The 23196-nt window shown below is 38.7% G+C and overlaps 1 protein-coding gene across 1 annotated transcript; it reads left to right on the top strand.

Moving 5' to 3' along the window:
- Positions 1–405: 405 nt before the first annotated feature.
- On the top strand, positions 406–20960 carry MACC1 (MET transcriptional regulator MACC1). The gene is made up of 5 exons (XM_010122692.2): positions 406–474; positions 3432–3546; positions 6482–8520; positions 10729–10917; positions 15828–20960. The coding sequence occupies exons 1-5, from the start codon at positions 406–408 to the stop codon at positions 16041–16043; spliced, it is 2628 nt and encodes an 875-aa protein (XP_010120994.1). The 3' UTR covers positions 16044–20960.
- The last annotated feature ends 2236 nt before the right edge of the window (positions 20961–23196 follow it).

Genomic DNA, 23196 nt, shown 5'->3' with positions numbered 1-23196 from the left:
TGCCAGCAGGACTCTGGGTCCTGAGTCCCCTGCTCTTGTGGGTCAAGCAATGCACTCCAGGCTTGAACAGCATAGTGCACCTGGCAAACTCTTTCTACTCTTTCTTGCCCTCATACAGGAAAATGCCACATCTCTCAGCAGTCACTCAGGTTCACTCACTGATCACCTCCAGAGCTGATCTCTTTCCAACCTCTTCACGTCTTCATTCCCTGCTCACTTCACACTGTGAGCTGACATACCATCAGTCAAATAATTCTTTGCACCGTTAAACACTTGTCAGTTTACATCTTTCTTACTTGGCAGCTGCAGCAAATTAAAAGCTTAGCCTCTGATTCTTCCTATACATAATTCCCTCTTTTTGCAGCAAAAGGGTTTAATACCTTTTCCCCTTCGCCACTGATCAGCATGGCTTTATATCCCATATGCGTTGATCTCTCTTCTCTTGTGGATGATCGTTCTTCTGGATTTGTCCAGGTAAGTTCGTAATTAATAGGGTTATCCCATCAAAAGTTTCATTTGGGGTGCTATTTTATCACAGAATATACCCATGGAAAAGGGGGAGCATTTCTTATTTTCCTAGTCTCACACAAAGGCACTGGGGATTTATGCATTCCCAGCACTAAGGCTGGAACACAGGAGAGATGGGTCCCAGCCCCGCTGTCAGATCATGTAACTGTTCGGAAGGCATATTGCCCAGTACCCGATTGCATGTGTACAGCTTTTCTCCCGCGTTTCCCACATCCCTTGACATGCTGACCAAACGTGGTCATGTTTTGCCCAGGAATGTTTATATTTCCTCCCTTCTCTTATCCTCTTCTTGGCTGGCCTGAAGACATGCCTAAATCACAAGGGCTCCCTCATCATGCTCACATACCAAGGAATGCTTCTGGAGCAGGGAGGGACATGACTTATTTTTGAAAGTGGTTTTCCTTTTCAGTATATGCCTTTTCTGTCTTTGTGCCAGGCTAGTGGTGAAGGTTTTAAGGAGTTCCCAGAGGGAACTTTTAGGAAATGGCTTACTCTATTTGCAGAAATTTTTAGCGTTCATAAAACTTCCATATGCATTCTTGTTGTCATGTCTCTGTCAATATACTCCCACTGTGTAAAGAGATTGTTTTCCTTTCTCTCACTCTTCCTTCGCCCAAGGCTTCCTATTTTAGCCCCTGTGCCTCTACTTGTACTCTTGTGCTCTCTCCTCATCCTTACCTACTGCCTCCCACTTCACACAGTTACTGAAATAATTGTGGTTTTTTAAACTATTTAAAGAATGGTTCTTAGATTAATAAGTCAATTGATCAACAAGTCATCAGAGATCAGTGCTGGCAACAAATATGCTGGTATTGAAAAAAAGTAGACTTTCTTTTTTGTACACTTATTGAAATTTTACACTATGGATACCTTACACTGGTGATTAAACCTCCCCAGTCCCTGAAAGTAGAAGCCCGAGACAAAAATTTTACATGTTCATACAGTGTGTTCAGTTTTTCGACATTTTGAGATGCACCAGGAAAGCAAAACTTGTTTCCTTTTGAAGGAATCAGTACACGTTTTCAAATATACTGTCTCTTATTAGAGATGGGAGGAACAGTGATATTTTTATACAGGTGTGGGATGTCAGATCTTGGAACTACAGTGTTGGGATTAAGGGCATATTTTCATTTCTAGTTTAATCCTGGTGGGGCATTAATAGCAGAAGCCACAAAGTATTGGTCTTGGAGGCTAGCTTTCACTACCATCTGAAATCATGACTTCCAAGGCCACCACCTGAGATTTCTGGTAACAGAGAAACCTGAAAGTCCTTACAGCCCTGTAACAGCAGTGCGGCTGGGTTACTGTCCCGCTTAGCCTGACCTCAGCCTTGCATCCTGCCTGAGTGCAAATCAGCAACTGAACAGATTGCCATTAGCTGAAGGTAGCTCATCTGGGAAGAACGAAAAATACCAATTTACATTTGCAGTGGAAAAAAAGAATGTCTTAAACCATTGCATTTTGCAATAGAATCAGACAGCCAACTTCCAGTTTCTATTCAGTAATGCTTTGATATAAGCTATGCTTCCTTTTTCCCATAATTCACCTATTAGAACTGTAACTGAAAATTCCTTTTTCTTACAGCCACAGTAAAGCCAGCATCTTCTTTTTTTTTTTTTTTTTTTTTTTCCTTCATTTTAAACATGATAAAATAAGATCTGCTTAGGCTATAATTGCCAGTGCAGAAGTAACAGGCTGCAATATTTTAGACTCCTGAACACAGATGACTATTGTATCCTATGGATGGACTCAACAAAACTTCTGGATTTTTTTACCTTTTCTCTCTTTCTTTTTTTTTTTCTTCTTCCCCCCCCCCCCCTTTTTTTTTTCCTTTCTTTTCTTTTTAACCATGTGTCTTCATGTATCTATTGCCCATCAGCATTTATACTCCACTATGTATAGGATTAGTGAGAGGATTCTGGGAAAGACACTAAATGATCTTTTGGTTTATAGTGCTAATTTAATGAGCTCTCCTGGACAAAAAGATCTAGAAGATTGTATTTCCTCCATTTTCTGTTTCAGTAACACAGTAACTTTGGCACGTAAGACACCCAATGCTCCTTTGAAGACCTGCAACTCCTTTTTTCTCTGAGCAGCTGAAAATAGCATTAAGCAGTGGTACCTCGAGAGGTTCATTCTCCCGTTGCCAGCCTCAGAGCAACACCCTTCCTGCCCTGCCCTTGTGATACGTATGCTGCTAACTCTCTTTCAGCCACAGCATCTGGTTTACAGCTCGCGTGTGGCTCAGGCCACGTGCAAGCTGTGTCAAAGCCAAACAGAACTTCTTGTAGCCAGAACAAGGAAGAAGAGAGACCTGAATGTCCTCTCTTGGGCTGCTGGTATGCTGGCGTGGCCTCTGCAGAAGGGTACTTTAAGTGTTTCTTGAACAAACTAAAAGGAAAATCTGACTTGATGTTCACTCAAGGAAGAGCAAAGAAGGATAGTAAAGCAGAAAAGGTTGGAAATATTTTATATTAATTGGCAAAGGAAGGAATAGATCTACTCTTGCCCTTTAATGATTCTAGTCAAACTCATCTGAAAACAGGAATGAGGATGCTTATTTTTTTAAAAACAGTTTTATTCAAGAGCTTCTGAATGGCAGTTATTGTACAACTGTTTCAGTTCCAATTGCAAGACGTTTAATTATGTGAGTTATTGGACCTCACTATAGGCTGGGGTAATGTACTGTACTGCAGCGGTAGAATCTGGTGGGTTTGCTGCAAATTAGACAGTAAGGATTGTGACACTCTTGGGCAGACTCCATAAATTTACTCATAAACCATAACTTCACTTTTTTTTCATTTGTGTCATATCACAGGAGCAAAGCTGAATTATTCTTCATCAGTTTCCCCTTTTTAAAATTGCACACTTGCTAATGTTTTACATGTTCAACTGTTTCCTAGGAGGAGTACACTTCCAGTAGTGGAACAGATTCCCTAACCAGCGGAGAGATTCCACGGAGCAGGTCAGAGGGCACTTTGATCGATGTGGATGACCGGACACCTTCAGCCAGCTACAGTATGTCTCTTCTACAGTTTTCTGTACTAGGACTGTCCACCTAAAGTCTGTATTTCAGAAAAAAACTCTCAGTAATGTCAAGACCCATAACTACTTTGTAAACCTCTGTAGGCCATTAAAAAAAATAATTTTTTAAAATTGCTTGAGTTTTGCTCTACTCAGGCAGTCATAGATGTCCCTGGAGTCAGAACACAAGAGATTGTCACAAGGTCCCCTAGGAGGAACTTGTTGGCATAAAGGAGATTTCCTCTGTCCCCTGACATAGCAAACCTGGGTCAGGCAGGTTGGGAGGAAGAGCTGGAATCATTAACCTTACATGAATAAATGCTATTTAGGCTATGGTTATTGGAGTCGAGATGGGGAAGAGGAGAGGGAGTTCTTAGCCAAACTACTATAATTTAGGGGTTTAACAACCAGGAAGGCAAGGTTATTTTGAAGTTAGCCCAGTTTAAAACTGGAGTCTCAGCAAAGTTGATTTAATCTTATTGCTATTTTAATCCAAAAGTTAAGAAAACATTCCCCTTCACAAGATAAGCATTGGTTTAGCTTTTTGTCCAGTAGCAGGTGTGAGTAACGGTGAGCCTGCTACTTGCTGTGTGAACTGGGGAGCAGAAATTCTTCACTAACCTTCTGCACCCCAGTAATTGATGCTGTTACTTTGGCATGAGAAAGCGTCCAGCCTAATGACTCAGACTCAGAGTTTTCTGCTCAGACTTTTCCTGTAGAAACATGCCCTTTAGGATGATGAAACAAACAAGCAAACAACCTCATGTTTCTTTTGTGATTACTTAATTTGTTTCTTAATAGACAGTAATCACAGAATCATAAAATAGAGTTGGAAGGGACCTTTTAAGGCCATCTAGTCCAGCCCCACTGCAAGGAGCAGGGACACCTTCAACCAGATGAGGTTGCTCGGAGCCCTGTCCAACTTGGCCTTGAATGTTTCCAGGGATGGGGCATGTACCACCTCTCTGGGCAACCTATTCCAGTGTTTCACCAATATTTTCCTTATGTCTAGCCTAATCTACCCTCTTTTAGCTTAAAACCATTACCCCTTGTCCTATCGCTACGGGCCCCGCTAAAAAGTTTCTCCCCATCTTTCTTATAGGCCCCCCTTAGGTACTGGGAGACCGCTATCAGGTCTCCCCAGAGCCTTCTCTTTTCCAGGCTGAACAGCCCCAACTCTCTCAGCCTGTCCTTATAGAAGATGTGCTTCAGCCCTCTGATTATTTTTGCGGACCTCCTCTGGACCCACTCCAACTAGCCCATGTCCTTCTTGTCTTAGGGGCTCCAAAGCTGGACTCAGTACTTCAGGTGGGGTCTCACGAGACCAGAGTAGAGGGGCAGAATCACCTCCCTCGACCTGCTGGCCATGCTTCTTTTGATGCAGCCCAGGATGCGATTAATCATCTGGGCATGTTTATGGCTTATGTCCAGCTTTTTGTCCACCACTACCTCCAAGTCTTTCTTGGCTGTAACAGCATCAAGTGCAAGGAAAACTTGGCCTGCAGCTAGAAACAAAACTACTCAGTTGGTGCTTGAGTAGCCCAGCCCTTTCTGGTGGCCCTGGCCAAGGCTGGCTGCCTAAGGGGGAGAAGGCTGCCTCTGGGTTCACTCCCCTCGGCAGCTCACCTGGAAGGCTCTTGTCAAGACAATGCTAGAAGCAGGCAAATTCCACTTTGATTCTTCCAAATTGGGATTTTTCTGGAACTGTGGAAAAACTTCATGGTTTTGATTTTTTTTTTTTGTCATAATTGATGACAAATGAAACAAAAAGAAAAGTACTAACTTTTTTTTTTTTTTAAATTTTTGTGGCTGAATGCCCTGTCATTCTTGCAATTGAGCAATAATTAGTAACCTTGGAGTTGGAAGGTACTATGTAAAGTGTAATAATGAAGGATATACTTATGCTGAAAGAATAGAAATGCTGAATTTTCACTCTAAAACTAAAATTCTTTACAAGGATGTACAAAGAAGGGATGGTATAACCTCTTTATATATGAAAATAATGGCAAACTGAAGTAATATAAACTCTTACCACAAAGAGCTCCAGATACTCTGTTGCAAGAAGTGTGAGTCTTAACTTATAAACCATCTTCTGTGAAGAGTTATTAATATAAAATATAAGGACATCTTGTCTTCAGAACAAATAGATAATAAATAACTCTTAATAATGAGTATTTTTATTAGAAAGTATATCTAAGTATCACTTATACACCCTTATTTGTCTATTTAAGTGGAATCTCTGAAAAATTACTAGTCACAAAAACATTTGTCTCCAAATTTCAAATTGTACAAGACCTCATAAATTACACCAATAAATTTAAATGGAAAGCTAGTATAACAAATTCTACACACACTGAGATAAATTGTAATAGTGCTATTATCAATTAAATGCACGTTTGCTAGCATGAAAAGGAATCCTGAATAATGCATTTAGCTGTACTGCCTACAGTGTTTGAAAAATGAAAAAGTAGTTGTTCAGTCTTTGCAGAGAGTTAGATCCAAAGGAAAGAAATCCATGGCATTTTGTAAAAGGCCAAAGATTACTGAAATGTAGGGGTTTAAACCTTACAGGATGTTAGCATACTCAATGCCAATTAATAGTCATAGGAGTTGATAATGATCAGCACCTGGCAGAAGATGCTTTACATCCTTCAGCACTAATTTATTAGCACTCTTTCTATTAACAAGGATTCTTAATGCTACTTGGAAATCAATATTTACACTCTTTAAAAACTTGAAGGAGAAAAAAGTAAATTATCTATATGTAAAAACCTGAAGGAGAAATACATAAATGGACTATATGTAGTTTAGGAGGATAAATTTAGTTGCCTGTTAGCTTAACAGACTATCAGTTGGAAATGAATGGAATGTTTCAAGTCCTTGTGCTTTAGGAAATACTTCTGTTTTTTTTTTTTTTTCTTTTAAACAGATGTCAATGAAAATAAATCAGATTTGGATATTGACTGGCCTCATGTATTCAAACATGCTCATGCTGTTTCCAAGACTAATCCTTTCTGGAATGAACTGTCAGCCTCCAACCCTTTTGTACATGACATAGCTGCTTCGAATAGAAATGAAAATAATAAATACTTTTCAGTCTTAAAAGAAAAACCCTATTTGTTCTCTAAAGTTTCTAGCAACAGGGATTCTTTGGATTCCTCAGGTGATGAGCTAGATATTGATTGTCTTCTAAGAAGGACTTCAGCAAGAAGATCTGGACGATCCAAGAGTGTCTCTGACTTCCTGGATATTGTTGATAATAGAAGATTTAATCCTCGCAAGACAACAGCTCAAAAAACGATAACCTCAGATGTGACATGGCTTCAAAATGATCGTGAAGCCTACAAGATGGCTTGGCTGAGTCACCGACAACTCACCCGGTCTTGCCTAGATTTAGAAGCTATGAGCCATAGTCCTGGATGGGCACAAACACAAGCTACAGATATTCATGTAGTTTGTAAACTGAGTCATGAAGGGGGTTCAGTACAACTACCTGACTCAGATATCAACATTCATGTCCCCGTGGGTCATGTATTACCTGGGGAATTCCAAGAAGTTGGTTTAAAGGCTATCCTTAACCCTCCATCATCCTTTAACAATGAGCTGTCTAGCACTGTAAGTCCTCTGATAGAACTTACATTGAGCAACCTCAACACAAGGGAAGCCATTTACCTAGAGGTGAAAGTCGCCGCTAAAGTGAAGAATGATCCACTCAGCCAAGTTATGAGTGATATTGTGTGTTTTCTTAGTCTCAATAAAGAAGGGCCTTTTAAGAAGCTAGAGAATTGCTACACATATCAAGATACCATACAAGTGAAGTTAACGGACCTAAGTCACGTGATGTATGCAGTGATTGCCGTACAAGCAAACAAAATCCAGCCTCCAGCAACTAATATCTGGGACTATGTTCATAGAATGGTCTCAGTTGGAATTTATGGTCCCAAATATATTCATCCATCTTTTACAGCTGTTTTTACAGTCTTTGGTCACAACTACATTCCAGGAAAACTCACAATTTGTGATATAAAAAAAGGAGGCAAAAGTATGCCTCCTGTTGTGTTTCAGCTGTGGGGAAAACATACATTTCTGCTTGAAAAGCCGCAAGATCTAAACATTTCTTTGGTATCCTGTGATCCAGATTTTGAAGTGAAGATGGAAGACCAAAGCAAAAATATTAAAGAGGAGGAGCTAAAAACTGGTGAAATGGTCCGTCAACAATTCCTGTTTTCCATGCTTGGATGTAGGGAGATGCATTTCTTTGTTTTCCTCGTTCAGATTAAAGTCTTAAAAAGTAGTCAAGTAATGCAGTTCCATGTTACAACTCCTGATCCAGCTCCAAAATTAAGTGGAATTATTAGTAGGCCCAAACGCTTACAAAACCGCAAAGCAGTTAAGTCTGCGCCTTTGCTTTTAATACCAACAGTTAAATATCCAAAGTTTCAAGATAAAACTTTGAGTGTTAATACTTACGGAGTGGCTTTGAAAACTGTGTTACGTCAAAATAAGATTGACTACTTGCTAGAATACTTTAAAGGGGACACAATAGCACTTCTTGGGGAAGACAAAGTAAAGGCCATTGGACAAACAAAAATAAAAGAGTGGTATGTAGGAGTTCTCAGAAAAAAGATAGGTCTCGTACATTGCAAAAATATAAAAGTGATTTCCAAAGAACAAGCTATGGACATTGCTGATAGTGAGCTAACAACCAGGAATCTTGTTGAACAAATTGCGTTGCCATTCAAAAAACTGACTTACATCTACTCAGTAGTTCTCTCTTCAGTATCAGAGAGTGTTTATGACTGGAGAGCTTTGGCTGAGGTGCTAGGATATTCACATATGTCTTTGGATGACTTTAATGAGGAACATGCTGATAAAGAATCAGAGAGAGTTGCGCATGTTGTGAAGAGGATGAAGGAAGACTGCCATGCTAACAAAAAAAAAAGACTATTTCTCTATGAGCTCATTGTTGTAAGTATTGCATGAACTAACTTGTTATTGGGCATGCATTGCCAATAAACTTCTCAATAACAATTTGTGAACGAGAAAACATGGTCGTGGACCCTTGTGGGAATCTTTACAAACCTGAACATACTACTAAAAGTGGTAGATACCTATAGATTGAGAATACAGCCAGACTCTCATGAAGAACAATACTCTGATGAACTAATTCTAAACAATGTTCTGTAAATGTTCCAGGAGCCTTGCTCATTTAGTAGGTTGACTGAGTTGATTTTTTTTGTTTTCAAATGGCCATGATTGAAATAGTTTCATCTTTTGTGTACTCTAAGGTGCATGTCTAAGCTTGCTTCATATTTTTAGAGAAAGGAAATCCTGACCCACATGTTGAAGACAAGATTTTCTATCCACATGTGATAACTTCATAGACAATGTTGTAGTGAGCTAAGGACAATGTGGTAAATATTTCAGTACATATTTTCATGGGTCTTATTTGTAAGTCACTGCACAGCTTCTATGTGATTCAGTACTCTTGCAAGTGAATCAAAAGGGGTTTTATTCTAAATACTTCCAGGTAATACGCTGCATTGTTAACCATCTTAATTTACTTACAGATTTGTGTGCAAATTAATTTGGCATTAATGATTACTCTATACTGTCCTTGGCTCTAATTGAAAAGTCTACCAGCCTATTTAGGAACAGAAGGGAATTAAATTTCTTATATGAAAATAAGCTATTACAAAAATGAGTGTTTAAAAATCCACATTGTACCTTTTCATCTAAAGCCTTTTGACTATCCTGAATTGTAAACCTTAACAGGGTTTACAACTCATAACTAGTCTATCCCCTTTGAAGTGCTGAGAACAATTTCAGCAGGATTCAGAAAATTTTGATAGCAGTGGCCAATTACAACTCTTTAAGACTGCATTAAACTGTGTGGAACAAAACTGAGCAGGTATGAAGTAACGTTTAGTCGGCCGTGTCTCTGTACAAAAAGGGGAGGGGAGAGTTAAAGGCGAAGATGATCCAAACTTTTAATTCAATATAGTGAAACAGAGTTCATTACAGAACAGGCAAAAGGTGGGGCATAATGAGATTAACAAGATGTCCCTTTCTGTTGATATGTGTATGATTTTGAGCCTCAAAGTGTCAATGCAGGTCCCTGTCTTTGTAAAGCTAGGTATCATCTATGTCACTTCGGGGTAGAATTTACTAGTTATTTCTTATAGTTAATATCCTATTTTTATGTTTAATAGGGTTCTTGATTATGAAAGCAAAGGCAAACTGAACAACTTTGTCTCTACTTTGCCAAAGTATAGGGGGATTTGGTACTGTACACTCTAGTTGGCTTCTCACTACTGTGCCTACCGAAAGTTCTACTGTTTGCAATGAGTATTTTTATGGAAAAATGTTTTACAATTAAATCACACAAAGTTCTAATTTCTGCAGAAATGCTTGATATTTTATTAAAAAATCTAAAAAGCAAGGAAAACTTCTGAATTTTGTTCTTGACCTTTCACTGAAAAAGTAAACATTTTCAGTGGAACATTTTGCTGTTTATTTCAGGAGAAGAAAAAGCAACAATTATTTTTCTCATTAGCTCTTATCCAAACAAATAAAGAAAGGAGAATGCAACATATCTGCATTTCAGGGTTTCACTCCTGGAACCATTTTAATTTGTTTGTTATTAAAAGCTCATTTGGTTTGGGGGAGGGAAGAGTTTTATGCTTGCATTTCTACTTAATGCTCAGCAAATTATCAGTTCTGTGGAAGGGATAAATCAAAAGGTGCTGGCTAACATAAGTGATTTTCCGGAAAAGAACTAGACGAAGGACCACACCTTAGTATAATAGTTCTTTAACTTCATTTTTGAGTTTCATGTCGTACTTTTAAGAAGCTAAATTTAATGTCTGAAATATTTTTGTAGGAGAAGCATATTTTTCCTTTAGGATCTGTAAGTTTGGCAGGATCTATGTGACACTGGAATGCTGAAACAGCTGAATGCCAGCTTAATTTTTTCTTAAGCTTGTGGGCAGTTTTCCTATGAAACTCTTGCCAACACCTTTCTGTAGGGAAAAAAGTTACATATTTGTAAGCATACAAAACAGATAAAAAGCCTTCCTGTCTGCTTAGAAATGCAGAATAGTGCTATAAATACAAATTACAATGTTCTGTTTGTAATTACTGGTAAAGCAATACTAATAAAAATTATTGTTGCAGGCACTTTTGAAAATAGATTGCCAGGGATTAGTGGCACGTCTTACCCAGGACACCATCATTTTGACTTCAGCTGTCAAGCTTGGCAAATACTGGCGGGAGCTTGCGGAGAAGCTAGCCCGACTCACAAAGCAGCAAATTGGGGCTTACGAAGTACCACACCAAGGGAAAAATGGAGTGGTAGCTCTGGAGGTGAGGCTCTGGTGTAATGGTGTGTGCACACTTGCTCCTCTGCACAAACACAGCCAGGGACATTTCTTTCTTTCTGGCTCTGTGTGCTGCTTCACTTTTGCAGTTTGGTCTCCTTATTTAATTTGTAAGCCCCTCAATGTGAGGATTTCTCACCAGCTTTTGCTTGCAATTATCTTAGACATTCCTTGGAGGCCGGTTGTTGTGTTATTGTGCCAAATTACTTTGCTGTGGAGGTTCTGGTCTCTGTCTTGAGCTTCAACTCTTTACTCTCCCTCCAAGGGCCACTTTCAGTCCCTACTTATTGTCCTGTCCACTTGTTAATCTTACTCACTCCTCTGCTGTCATTTCAGACATAGTGACAAAGACCATCCAGTCCTTGCAGGAGCCACTTCAAATCATCCCCAGTATAGCTTTTGCGTTTTCCATTGAAAGGAAGCTTACCTCTAGCATTGACACTTTTATCTTCTGTACTTGTGTAGTATTTGTCATTTAGCTTAAGTAGCACGATAAAAGGTGGGAAGATCTGACACAAATTCCACTTCTGTCCTATTATATGAACATGACAAATCCATGTTTTAATTTCACAGTTTGTTAGGTAGATCATGCTATTTATCCTCCTTTGTAAAGCACTTCACAGAAGTACAAGTTCTAAATAAAAGTCAAGTTGTCCTCTCAGATGTATTTTAGTGTGTACACATCTAAGGAGCAATTTAGATGCCTAATTATATCTCTAGTGCCATTTGAGGTGCCCAGAGGTACCCATGGCATCTATGCAATGTCAGATATGTCACAAGACTTAGGGTGGGCCCTAGTCCACACCTCTGAGCTGAGGGTCAGTCTGTGCTCCTGACGCACCTTTGCCTGGGCAGCCATGTTGCTTCTTGCATTTCTCTACTCTTACTTTACCACCGAGGCATGCAGTAGATCCACTGTTTCCCACAGAGATATGTGTCAATGACTTATAGTTCCCAGACTGGGTTTTACCCTCAACATTCTTTTATAAGCATTGCTGAATGATGTTCAAGCTGACCTTTCTGCCTGGATCGCTTATATTCAGGCTCAACTTTCCCTCTACCTGAACTATCATCCTCTGAATATTGCAGACAGTGCACATGATCCAGCCTGAATTCCTTCTCTTTCACCTCTCAGTACCAAAGGAATTGTATTTTCCCATTCACAAGTTCACAACTACTAAATATATTTTTTTCTTCCTTTTTCTTTCCTTGTAGCTGATTCTTTCTGTTTCTTGCCAAACACATCCTCTTTTCCACAGTCTGAATCCAGTGAATCTTTCACCTCAGTTTTATCTGCCTGGTGACAGCTATCAAGATATTTCTGCTGTAATTATGAATATTTGACCAAAACTCCACACATTCACTTACAAGGTTTCACACTTTTCTGCAAAATTACAAAAATTGCTTTTGCAAACACCCCCTCTTCCTCTGATCTTGCTTTCCTATTTGAGCCATTTTTTTGTGGATTTTTTTTTTTTTTTTTTTTTAGAGAACATTCAACAAGCAAAGAAAGATCAAAAATTTGCTTTATTTTTATGTAGTTTCTCAAGGCTTGGGATGGGCCTATGGGGAATTTATTGGTTTCGTGTGAGCCTTGCAACAGTGCTTGTCCACAAAGGTGTGAGTTCAAAGAACACCAGGTTTCTAGCACTGCTTTCTCATGTGGACACCCAACATCCTCTTTGTCCTGTGAATCTAACCTTAAATTTCAGTACTTTCTACTGAACTTCAGTGCTTTCTTCTAGCCTCTGAACTTCTCAGTGCTCTGGTGAATTTGAACCTCTACATAGAGAAAGCAATACTCTGTTTATAAAGTTTTCTGTATGGTGTTCAGCATGGATGCAAAATGAATGTAGTTAATGCAGTATAAATTCATACCTGCCTGGGGATGCCCCCAACATTGTTACAAGGTTTGCATTAGTCTGACTAATTTGAGAATGATTGCTAATAGTCATATTTACTTAGAAGGTATAACAGAACCCCGATTAAATCCTGGCCTGGAGTTTTCTAATGGAAAAGTATTCTCATTAATAGTAGTTGTTGGTATGAAAATAGGAAGCCAAACAAAGATGGAAGAGTAATAATTTTTGTCTAATTACTGAGGATTATCTGAAAACATTAACTGATTTCTTACCCATCAAGGACCGTTCTGCCATTAAGAGGATTGATTAGTTGAAAAATGTTTCTACTTTTAAACTTAGTATTTTTCTTAGCAGGAGAAATCTTTTCCCAGGTGATCACAGAGGCAACTTGAGGTACATACAATTGGTGCCTAGATTTTGAAGTGCTTTTCATCAGTAAATTCCAAACCATTTTACAGAAGATGTAGGTATCATCATTACCTACTCAGCAGGGTCAGTGGGAGCAGAGGGAAAACTCATGCATGCTGGAGAGACGAGACTTGCCCAGGATGCTGCAGTGATTTAATATTTTGCCTAAAAACCTACTTTGATATAATTCAGGAATGTCAAATGCAATTCAGTTCACGTATTACATTAGAGTATGTGGATGTGGAGAAGGATGTGCCTTAGAAGCCTGGTTTGCAGTGTTAGTTCAGTGTGGTGAGTGTGTAGGTTATTGCTGAGTTAATCAAGCATCTCTGATGACCAGTTTATAAAGCTTTTGATCCCATCCCTGCTTTTTTTTTATCTTTTCTTTTGTCCCAGGAAAAAAAAAAAAAAAAAGCAACAGTTGTGACAGAGTAGAGGAAACCAGGGTTTGTATTTTAGGCACATTTCAACCAATTCACTGATTGCACAGTGTCAGACTGACCTTCACCATAAGTCAAAGCATAGCATCTTTTCATATTCACTGTCTTGTCAAATTCTAGTGAAGACAGAAGGCTGTACCCCAATTCTTCAAATATCCTGGTCTAACAGGAATGTAAGGAAAGGAAGCAGGAGACAGAGAAAACGCGTAGCCAGCAGCAGAATATCAGGACATCCCAACTTCTTTTGTTGGCTACCTTGGTTATCAAGCTAAAAATAGGAATACAGAAACTTTCTGGTCTCCACATAAATACAACAGTCGTGAGCTGATTTAGTTCATTAAAATATGTTCTAATATCTGTTGTAACAGGTAGTATTTACAGTAGTACATTAAAAACTTATTTTTTTTTAACACAGGCTGTCTAATAAAAGCAAAGAATTCATCACTCTCCTTCTCACCTACCACTAAATTACTTTTCTTTTTTCCTTTTGTAACCTATGGTTATGATTTAAGATAGACTTGCTTAAAGTGAGAAGTAGGCACCATTTATTTTGGGTAAATGATTATACCCTTCCCTCCTGTATACCTAAAATGCGAAACTTCACTGAAAGCATAGGCACATTTAATGGCTTAAAGTGAAGGCAGAAGCCAAACTAATCAGACTGTGAGACATGCTACTGGGGATAAGAGTTTGATGGGCTTTTCCATTTAGAGATGGGGAGAAAGGCATCAGAAACTGAGGGAGATGTTTAGAGAAATGTGGGGAAAAGCTCAGAACTACAAGCAAAGAAATTCTCCTTCTACTCAGTTCCTCGAGAGATCAAGTAAATAGAGCTAAAATCAAGGAAGTAGAGCTTTATGTTGCATATTATTTGTAAATTAATAAGATTATATTGAGGAAATAACCAATTTCCTCCTGAATTATCCTTCAGAACCATGAAAACTGCTTTTCCATTAAAAGAGAAAAAGATGTTAAAAAAAAATCTGGATTTCCTGATCACTTCTGTGTATGTGTGTATATATACCTATACCTATATATATATAAATGTGCACACATCAGTCCATGTGCTTTTGTTACTACATATAAGTATGTTTCTGTTAAAATAGCAAATGCCAGTCCATTTTAGGAAAGTGAGGTGGGTTTTTTATGGCTTTGTGTATCATCCCTGCAATTGCTAACTCAATTGTTCTTTCCAAAACCTTTATTGCTCATGAGGGGTAGGAAACTAGAAAGTGGGTAATCTAGGTTAAGCTTGGAAAAGCAGCAGCTGGGAAGGCAATCTTTTTGTTTGTAAACTGAGCAAACTTACTGTGGATATCAGCACTTTGAAAGAAATAAGTCCAACTTGGTATTACTTGCTGTAATAGCTTAATTAATGCCACTAGACTAATGACAAATTACACCTGCTAAGGATGTGCTCCATGTTAGTTTAGCATAAAATAAACAGATTTTAGTTTGAAATAAGGAGCACTGGTAACTTGTCTTTTAATTTCCTTTATTTCTTGCAGGACACTTTTAAAATTGCATGTCCTGATTTTAAAAATGTAATTATAAAAGCTTTTGAGTTTCCAACTTCTGGAATGTTTGGGATTTTTTTCCTTTTTTTTTTTTTTTTTTTTTTTTAAACAGAGATTGTATAGATAGATCATCTTCCTGCTGCTGTTACCAGAAAATATTTTTGTAAAGATAAGAAGCATAAGAAGCATATTTAAAAGTTCCAGACTAAGTAGGGGGACAGTGGGATGTTGATTAATGAGACAAAGGGAGGCATTAAACATCAAAAGCACAGTCAAATTCTGAACAGGGAAACTGCTGTTGGGTGTATGCATTGCGAAAATGAAGAAAGGGAAAAGTGTTTTCCTTCCACCCCTGTTCTTTGATTCATTCTTTTAGATAGGGATATATTTCAACTTGATGATAAATGTCTGAATGAAGAATTTCTTTCCATTATTTACCCCTCTAAGAATTTGAGAGTTTAATAGAAATGAAGTACAAAAGGTAACTGGAGTTTTTATGTCAGCATGTCTTTTAAGATAAAGCATTTCAGCATGGCTAGGGATCAAACACTTATTTCCTTTTTTATTTTCTATTACTTTTCTACCATTGGAAAAATGTAGCTATTTTTTTTTGCTCAATAATTCAATTTCTGCAACTAAACCTTTTTACTTTTTCCCCTTTATTTTCAGATGATGTGGAAACCTGCATATGACTTTCTCTACACGTGGGCTGCCCATTATGGAGACAGTTACAGGGATGTCTTACAAGACCTGCAATCAGCCTTGGATAAAATGAAAAACCCAGTAACAAAACACTGGCGAGAGTTAACCGGAACGTTGATTCTTGTGAACTGCATGGAGGTGTTAAGGGCAAGTGCTTTCTCCAAAATGGAGGAAGAAGAATAGACTACCAAGATATGTTTTTAGAAAAATCTCTTGGGAAACTGTACTGCTGATATCTGTGTTTCAGTGATGCTTGCAGAGCAGGACAGAATGCAGATTGTTTTACGTGAACTGATGTTGGGTCTAGCCCCACGGTTCTCAGCTACAGATCACCAGAGCTTGCTAACGGCTACTGAGTAAATAAGAAAAGAGTAGGGGATTAAACTAGTGAGGTCCACAAAAATGACTTGAATTCTATAGGGTAGTTTCTTAAAGGAGCTATTTCTGATTGCACTGACTTCTAGGTAGCGATCGGTTTTAAAAACAACAGAATCAATGAGTTCAGCCTGTGGGGCCTAGGTTTACATTGTTTTCAGTGCGGTATTAAAATCTAAATATTTAATACATTATTTTAACTGGTGCCCAAAACCCTCAACTCTAAGTCAATGGGTGCAGGTTAGCCTAGAAAAAAAAACTTTAGGATTCTTTCATTCTTAACTGGGGCAAAATTACTCTCTTATTCTAAAAAAACCCCAGGAATTCAACAGTTATTTACACCTGGAAAAGTAGGTGTGTGCTGCTCAGTCCTTCCAAAACAGCTTCTGATGTCTTTTTTGAAGACAGGAAGAGAGACAGGCAATTTAATGGTCAAAGGTGATTGGTTCTGCTTGATTTGTTGATGTAACTCAACAGGGTTTGTGTCTGTCTTTTTTTTTTTTAAAAAAAAATAAAAATAAAAATTCCAGCAAATATGTCTAGATTCTCCTGAGTGGAAATTCAGGAGAATTCAGGAAGCCTTCTTAGTGTACATTATCCATCCCTCTGATCATTTGCTTATTCCTATGCTGTTGTTATTTAAATAGGTAAATAAGGAATTTGTAGGTACAAGGGCTGTAGACAGTTCATACCCACTTCTGTTGACAATTTTCTTCTACTTTACTGTATGAAGAATACAGGTAATAGCTAGTATTTTCTGAAAAAAAAAGTTAACATTGAGGTGCTTTTTAGATTCATTTATTTATGGAGTAATTAATTATCATTAGTCATATGTTCTAAAAAGAACCCTGTTTAGATACTGTAAGTGAAAATCTTTAAATTACTGAGTAGCTTTTTATAAATACAGGCTGAATAATAGCTACAGCCTAACAAATTTTATGTTATTTTTTAACATAAGATTCTAAATATATATTTTAGTTTAGTTAAGGTTAAAGCCGTTCTGAGCCCCTTTGATCAGCATTCATTCTGAGATCTCAGCATGTACCCATGAGAACCAGTCGAAAAGAAAACTGGCATTCTGTCAGCACTTGCAGTTGACAAGACAAAGCCAAATTCTTTCAGGAGCACCACAAATTAGTATCATTCCAGTCCAGAACCTGTGCTGCCACTGTTGCCTTAGCTGATCTCTTCCAAGGAAGGAGGTCTTGTGATTTAACGTGGAAACATTTTTCTTCCCCTCCTCTGTCTCTTCACCTGCTTTCTTTTCTACTTTCATTAAGCTTTCCCAAAGCACGCATAGCTCAGGAAAGAGCACTTGCTCCAGTCATGGGCAAGCTCATTCACCAAAAGACCCTTCAGCACCAGGGCATGAATGAATTAGCATGCATGCACGCTACCTGGCTTCCGTGGACTTGCTCCTGGTTTGCAACAGAATGAGGAATTCAGCCCACTGAATAGTAACTGTTTTTGCTGATCAACGAAAGGTGGAGAAAAAGGAGTCAGATTATCAGAGCTCCCCGTTCTTTCAGCTGCTAGCATCTATTTTGTATCTTGCCCTGTGCGGTTTTAAAAAGAGCTGTAGAGAAAATCTAAAATAACATTCTCTTGTTATCTGTACTTCTGTGCAGAGACCAGCTGTTCCCTCCTGCTTGCCCTCAAAAGGGGAGAAAATATCTGTTGTCTTTCTCTTTTGTGCTGCTGCATAAGGAAAAGGTGTGTAGTGGTTCCTTCTAAAATAGGCTTCTTTAAAAGTAAAATGATAAATTCAAATATTAAAATTATAATATTAAAAATAGACATTAAATTGAAATAAATTATTTAAAACAATACTTACAATGTACCACTGCATACTCCCAGGGACACTTTTTTTAGGTTTCCCAGACTGCTGCTGCTTTCACCTTAGCCCCTGCTCATAGCTGACACTCTGAAACCTGAACATGATTTTGCCGTGGTGCAACAGGTCACATACCAAATCCCTGCTTATAACTGCAGGGAAATACTTTTTTTTTCCTCCCTAAGAGCTGAAATACCAAAGCAGATCACGGAGCAAATCGTTCTGTTTCACCATGTTCTCTCACCAGCTGATTTTCATCTGATTTTCATGCATCCTGGCAGGTCATACTCCCTTACTTAAAAGCCCAATTAATTCTCCTTTTTCCCCCACTTTTAAAAATTTTTCTTCTTTTTTTTTTTTTTTTTTTTTCCTCCTGTTTCGTTAACCTGGCTGCAACAGCTAAGCAACTCAGCTTACTCCTGCTTCTGAAGACAGGTCTCTGGTGCCATCTATTTTTTGCACATCTTAATTTTTTAACCTTTAGTAACTTTGTGTTTACACCATGCCCTATTGAAAAAGAAAGTGATATCTTAGTTCAGTCCTGTATTTTCCTATTATTACAACTAGTCACAAGAGGGGGAAAAGCTACCAGCAGCACTCACTCCTCATTGTGTGATTCCACCAAATACGAAGGGCAAGCTGCCCAAAGCCTTCGAGGCTGAAGGACAGTCCATCCTAAGGAGGTGGTCAGTGACCAGGAGCTGGAGAAGAGAAGTGCTCAGGGGACAGAGGCTGCGGCCTGCTGTTCTCATGGCTCAGCCCTTTCATGCATGTGAAACAAGAGCAAAGTTTTTTCTTGTCTTGAATGAGAGTTGAATTTGGCCCAGCAGATTTAGCAAATATTGACTTAGTGAGTCAGTGTTCTCCTTAGCTTGCAGAATTATGCAACTGGTATATTTCTTTAAAAGGAAATTTGTATCTCTCCATAGTTGTGCCGTACCCCAGGGTCTTTGACTGTGGGCTTTAGTTGCTAATTGCGCTCCTCGTTTTGTGCTTTAAGCTTCTGCTCATATGAATGAAATGTGCACTCGTGCAATATTCTGTTTACTTTAGCAGCCTACACCGGATAGATTAAAAAAAATAAGGTATTAAAACCCCATATTTTATTTAGTGCTCTAGTAGTGAAAACCACAAAATGCCAGCTGAGAGTGGAAGCAGCTGCACTCGGCAGCAGTGCATAGTGAGGAGCACATGGCTCTAGTAAACACGCTCTGTTCTTGACCTTTTCTCCTTTCCTCCCACCCTGTCAAGAGAGAACAGCTTTCCCATGAGCCTGCACACATACCTTCTTGGGTTTCTGTGAAGCCGGATGAGATTAACAGCTCCTCGGGAGGAGACAAGGAAAAATACCAGCCCCTGGTCCTTGCCTTAAATGACCCTTGGTTTCCAGGTTTCCCAATTTCTTTCTGTAGCCTGGGGAAAAGTGCTATGTCAGCCAGTTCCATTTCCCTCTGTATGTGTAGGCAGAAAAAAGAAAAAAAAAAAACCTTTCACCATCTTTCTAACCTCTGAATAGATACATTTCTTGAGTAAACGAAAAACTTGTGAGCACACCAATTGCTTTACAATTCCACCTACCCATGAAAGCTGGAAAAATGGTTCCTTAGGGTCTGGCTACAGCTGAATGAGGCAGCCAACTTCCACAGTAGGCAGCAGCAAGGAAAATATAGCTGTCGTTTGTGCTAGAAATGTGGTTTTTTTTCAATAAAGGTGGAAGCCATTCCTGTTGTTGCAGTGCAGAGAGGCATCTCAGCCCCATGCCATTTAATGGCACAATGTGATTATGTATTTCTGAATTAATAAGTCAAGACAGGAGAGAAAAGGCAAATTATTCCCCACATAAGGTCCAATCCTCCCGTTGGGTTTAGGGAAGATCTCAGTTTCTTGTGTTTCACTTGCATTTTTTTTCCAAAAGCAGAGGGTTATGGAGGGAAAATGAAGTTTCTTTTAAAATATAAGTAAAGGGCTACTCCCCAAGCAAGTCTCCAGGCAGCTGGTCAGACGCCAAGAGCAAGCTGCAGGTTGAGAGGCGTTCTTTGTGAAATTGTCCAGGGAAGAAAAGGGGAGGAAGCATCAGCCATCCTTCCTACTGAGGCCAGAAAAATGGGGAGAGGTGGGCAAGTGTGTCTTTCAAGTCCTTTTTTTTTTTTTTTGGTGAAAAATTGCTGATTTTCATAAATTCTTCCTGTAAGCCTTAGCTCTATAAGAAGCAAACACTAAGCAGCTCCAAAGGAGCAACTCTATTTTCTTGTGTTGAGTTGACTCTAAAGACTTATTCCTAAAGTACTTCTGGACTCCGTAAGTGATCAAGCCAAAAATGATCTACTAAATAATAAAGACTATTATTTAGAACTGGAGGTGATAATACCATTTTCCCAGCTAAATGCAGTGATCTTGCTTCATCAGCTAATAGCTCGTTCAGTTATGGACAGCTGAATTAAATAGGAATATAAAGCTGTCCTGTTTTGTTCAGTTTGTGTTGTAGCTATGAAAATTACCCATGAAAAGACAAGACAATGGAGAGTAAGGGGGTTGGATTTCTTTTCCCCTCCTAGGAAGAGGATGTAGCAAATGGTATTTTGCACATTAGTATGAGACACAAGCCAGTCTATTAAATTCTCTGGAGAAGTCCTAGAACAATTGTAGATGTATAAAGAAAATGTTAGTCTGATGTGGGTGATAGCCATTGTTCTTGATAGTTTTGCTGTCAATAAATGTCTGTAGACACTATGGGATAATAGTTCTTCAAATAACCTGTGATTATTCTTAATACAGAAAGTGCCATTTTATATGTGTTGCCAATGTGTGTATATATGTATATAATCTATTTTTTTTAACTTACAGTATATATTTTTAAACAAAATAAAGGAAAATGCTATTATTCTCTGGAATATTACATGGATTTTATTTTGCTTTTGTAAGATAAAGAAGAGGAAGATGGCCACAGGGTGAAAGATTGTGGATCTGTTGATACCAGGGAAATGTGCAATGCCTTTATGCACATTTTTCTTCATTTAAAAATTCTATGTGGTAAAAAGATGAATGTACACTCCTTTTAGCATGTTCATAAGCAAAAGTAATTTGCTTATATTGCTTCCTGAAACAGAATGAACTCACTATTGAGAACAGGGCTGTCGGTGGAGCTTGCAGGGGAAGCCAGGTCTCCTAGCAAGAATATGCTCTCAAATTTCCTCTTTTTTCTTGTTGCAGAATAATGAAAGTAAGTTTGAAAAGGCGAATCATTGTTTGAAAAGGCCAGTCAAAACTAACAGAAGCTTCTGAACCTTCAATAGAAAGAAAGAATACTGCTGATTGATTTTGACTGAACATTTATCTCAGTTTTCTCAAATCAAACTGTTAACTTACGATCCTTTTGGTACAAGTTGTCCGGGAATACAGTTTATATCTTCACTTCTAAATTTATGATCAGGATTTTAATTTAAAACTTAGTAGCAGGAATTACTATACCAAGTGGAAGGTTCATTTACATATCCATTCTAAATCCCAGGTTTTAAAATGTAAATGAACCAGCCTGCCAGGAATAGGGATGGCAGCACAATAGTCCCAAGAGAGCAGGCAAATATGAAGTGCATTCAGCTCCACTTCACAACTTCAGAGCTTTAAACATTAGGTTTGTGGTAAATTCAGAACAAGATCTAAAATACAGCCTTGTCAAATACAATACCCTGAGAACAAAAGGAATCAAGAGTGACAGGGAGGAAGTGAATAAGCAGTGACTGCTCAGTATGTCTCATAACGATGAGTTATCAGGCAATGGGTTTAAAAATAAGTGAAAGTACCTTTTCACTCAGTGAGGAATTGAGGAATGCGTTATTATGGGATATCGTTGAAAATAAGAGCATAAATGGGTGCAAAAGGCAATTAGTCAAATTTATGGAAAAAAAAGTGTCATGTGAATTGAGTGGTTTGTGTACAGCCACCAGCTTAGGCTAACAGAGTCAGCTACTGAAGATGAAGCAGGGAGAAATACTGTCCAGTGCTTGTTCTGTTTCTCGCACTCTCCCCTGGAGCTGGTGAGGCTGAAACAGGCAGGTGCCTGCTCTCACCCTGACTTTCCCAACACTTCTATAAGCACCAGACTCTCAGAGTCCTCACACATCCCATTAGGCTCCTTTCTAGCACCTCATCTCCCTTCTGCCCCCAGCCGCAGCAATAGCTCATCAATTTATTCAGCAACAACCACGGCCTCTCTCCTGGTCTGTGGCCTCAAATGCCAAGAGCAGCTGGCTGGACTGAGCCGTGATCCTTCTACCAGCTGCCTCTGACAGGGAAGCACAATCCTAAACTTTACGCAGGGAGACAGCAATCTAGCCAGAGATCTCTGGGTCTCAGGGCTGGCCCTGCTCTGTGACCTTTCTTCTCTCTCAGAATCCAGTGTAGCTCTGATTCATGCTTCAGAGAGAAAAAAACAAAGAGGGGAGTGGATGAGGGGGGAAAGGAGTGGCAGATTTTAGACAACATCTCACACAAGAAAGCTCATTTCTTAATTCTGCTCACAAGTAGGAAATGTTATTATTAGAGTCTGCATCCATTTAATATAATGCCATCCTCTATTCTTCATACAAAAACTTCTATTGCTATTAATAAAGAAGTTTAAAAAACCTCAGCTAATGGATGGTTTAATAATGCTGCTTATAAGACTAATAGTGTGTAACTAAAAAGCTCTCCCTGGGGTCCCATTTGCAGGAGGGTTAAATAGGATTATCGAATTTAAAAAAAAAATAAAACATCCCAGAGCCCTGAAGCCTCAGCAAGAAGACGTCACAAAGAGGGAGTTGGGACATTTTGCTGCATAAATTACAGACCTTAGTCATTAGTGCCAGGGGATTAACTCATAGAAGCAGAAATCTGAATTGGCTCTGTATACCTGCTAGAATTGTTAAAGGTTTTAGGTCAGAAGCCCCGTTTTCATACATAAAAAAGTCTTTTTACCTGGAGAACTCCAGCCAGCAAGATGAGTTCAGCGGCAGTCCATATACACTGCGTGTCAGAGTATCAAACTTATCAAACTACTGTAGCAACACTAAATGGACCTTGCCCTTTCCTGATTTTTTATTTGCCTATAAAAGCCCTATATTGCTCCATAAAGCAAAAAGTGACGGTGCA

Source organism: Chlamydotis macqueenii, chromosome 2, assembly GCF_036417535.1.
Source record: "Chlamydotis macqueenii isolate bChlMac1 chromosome 2, bChlMac1.mat, whole genome shotgun sequence".
Classification (NCBI taxonomy): Eukaryota; Metazoa; Chordata; class Aves; order Otidiformes; family Otididae; genus Chlamydotis; species Chlamydotis macqueenii.
This window is presented reverse-complemented; position numbering and strand designations above follow the sequence as displayed.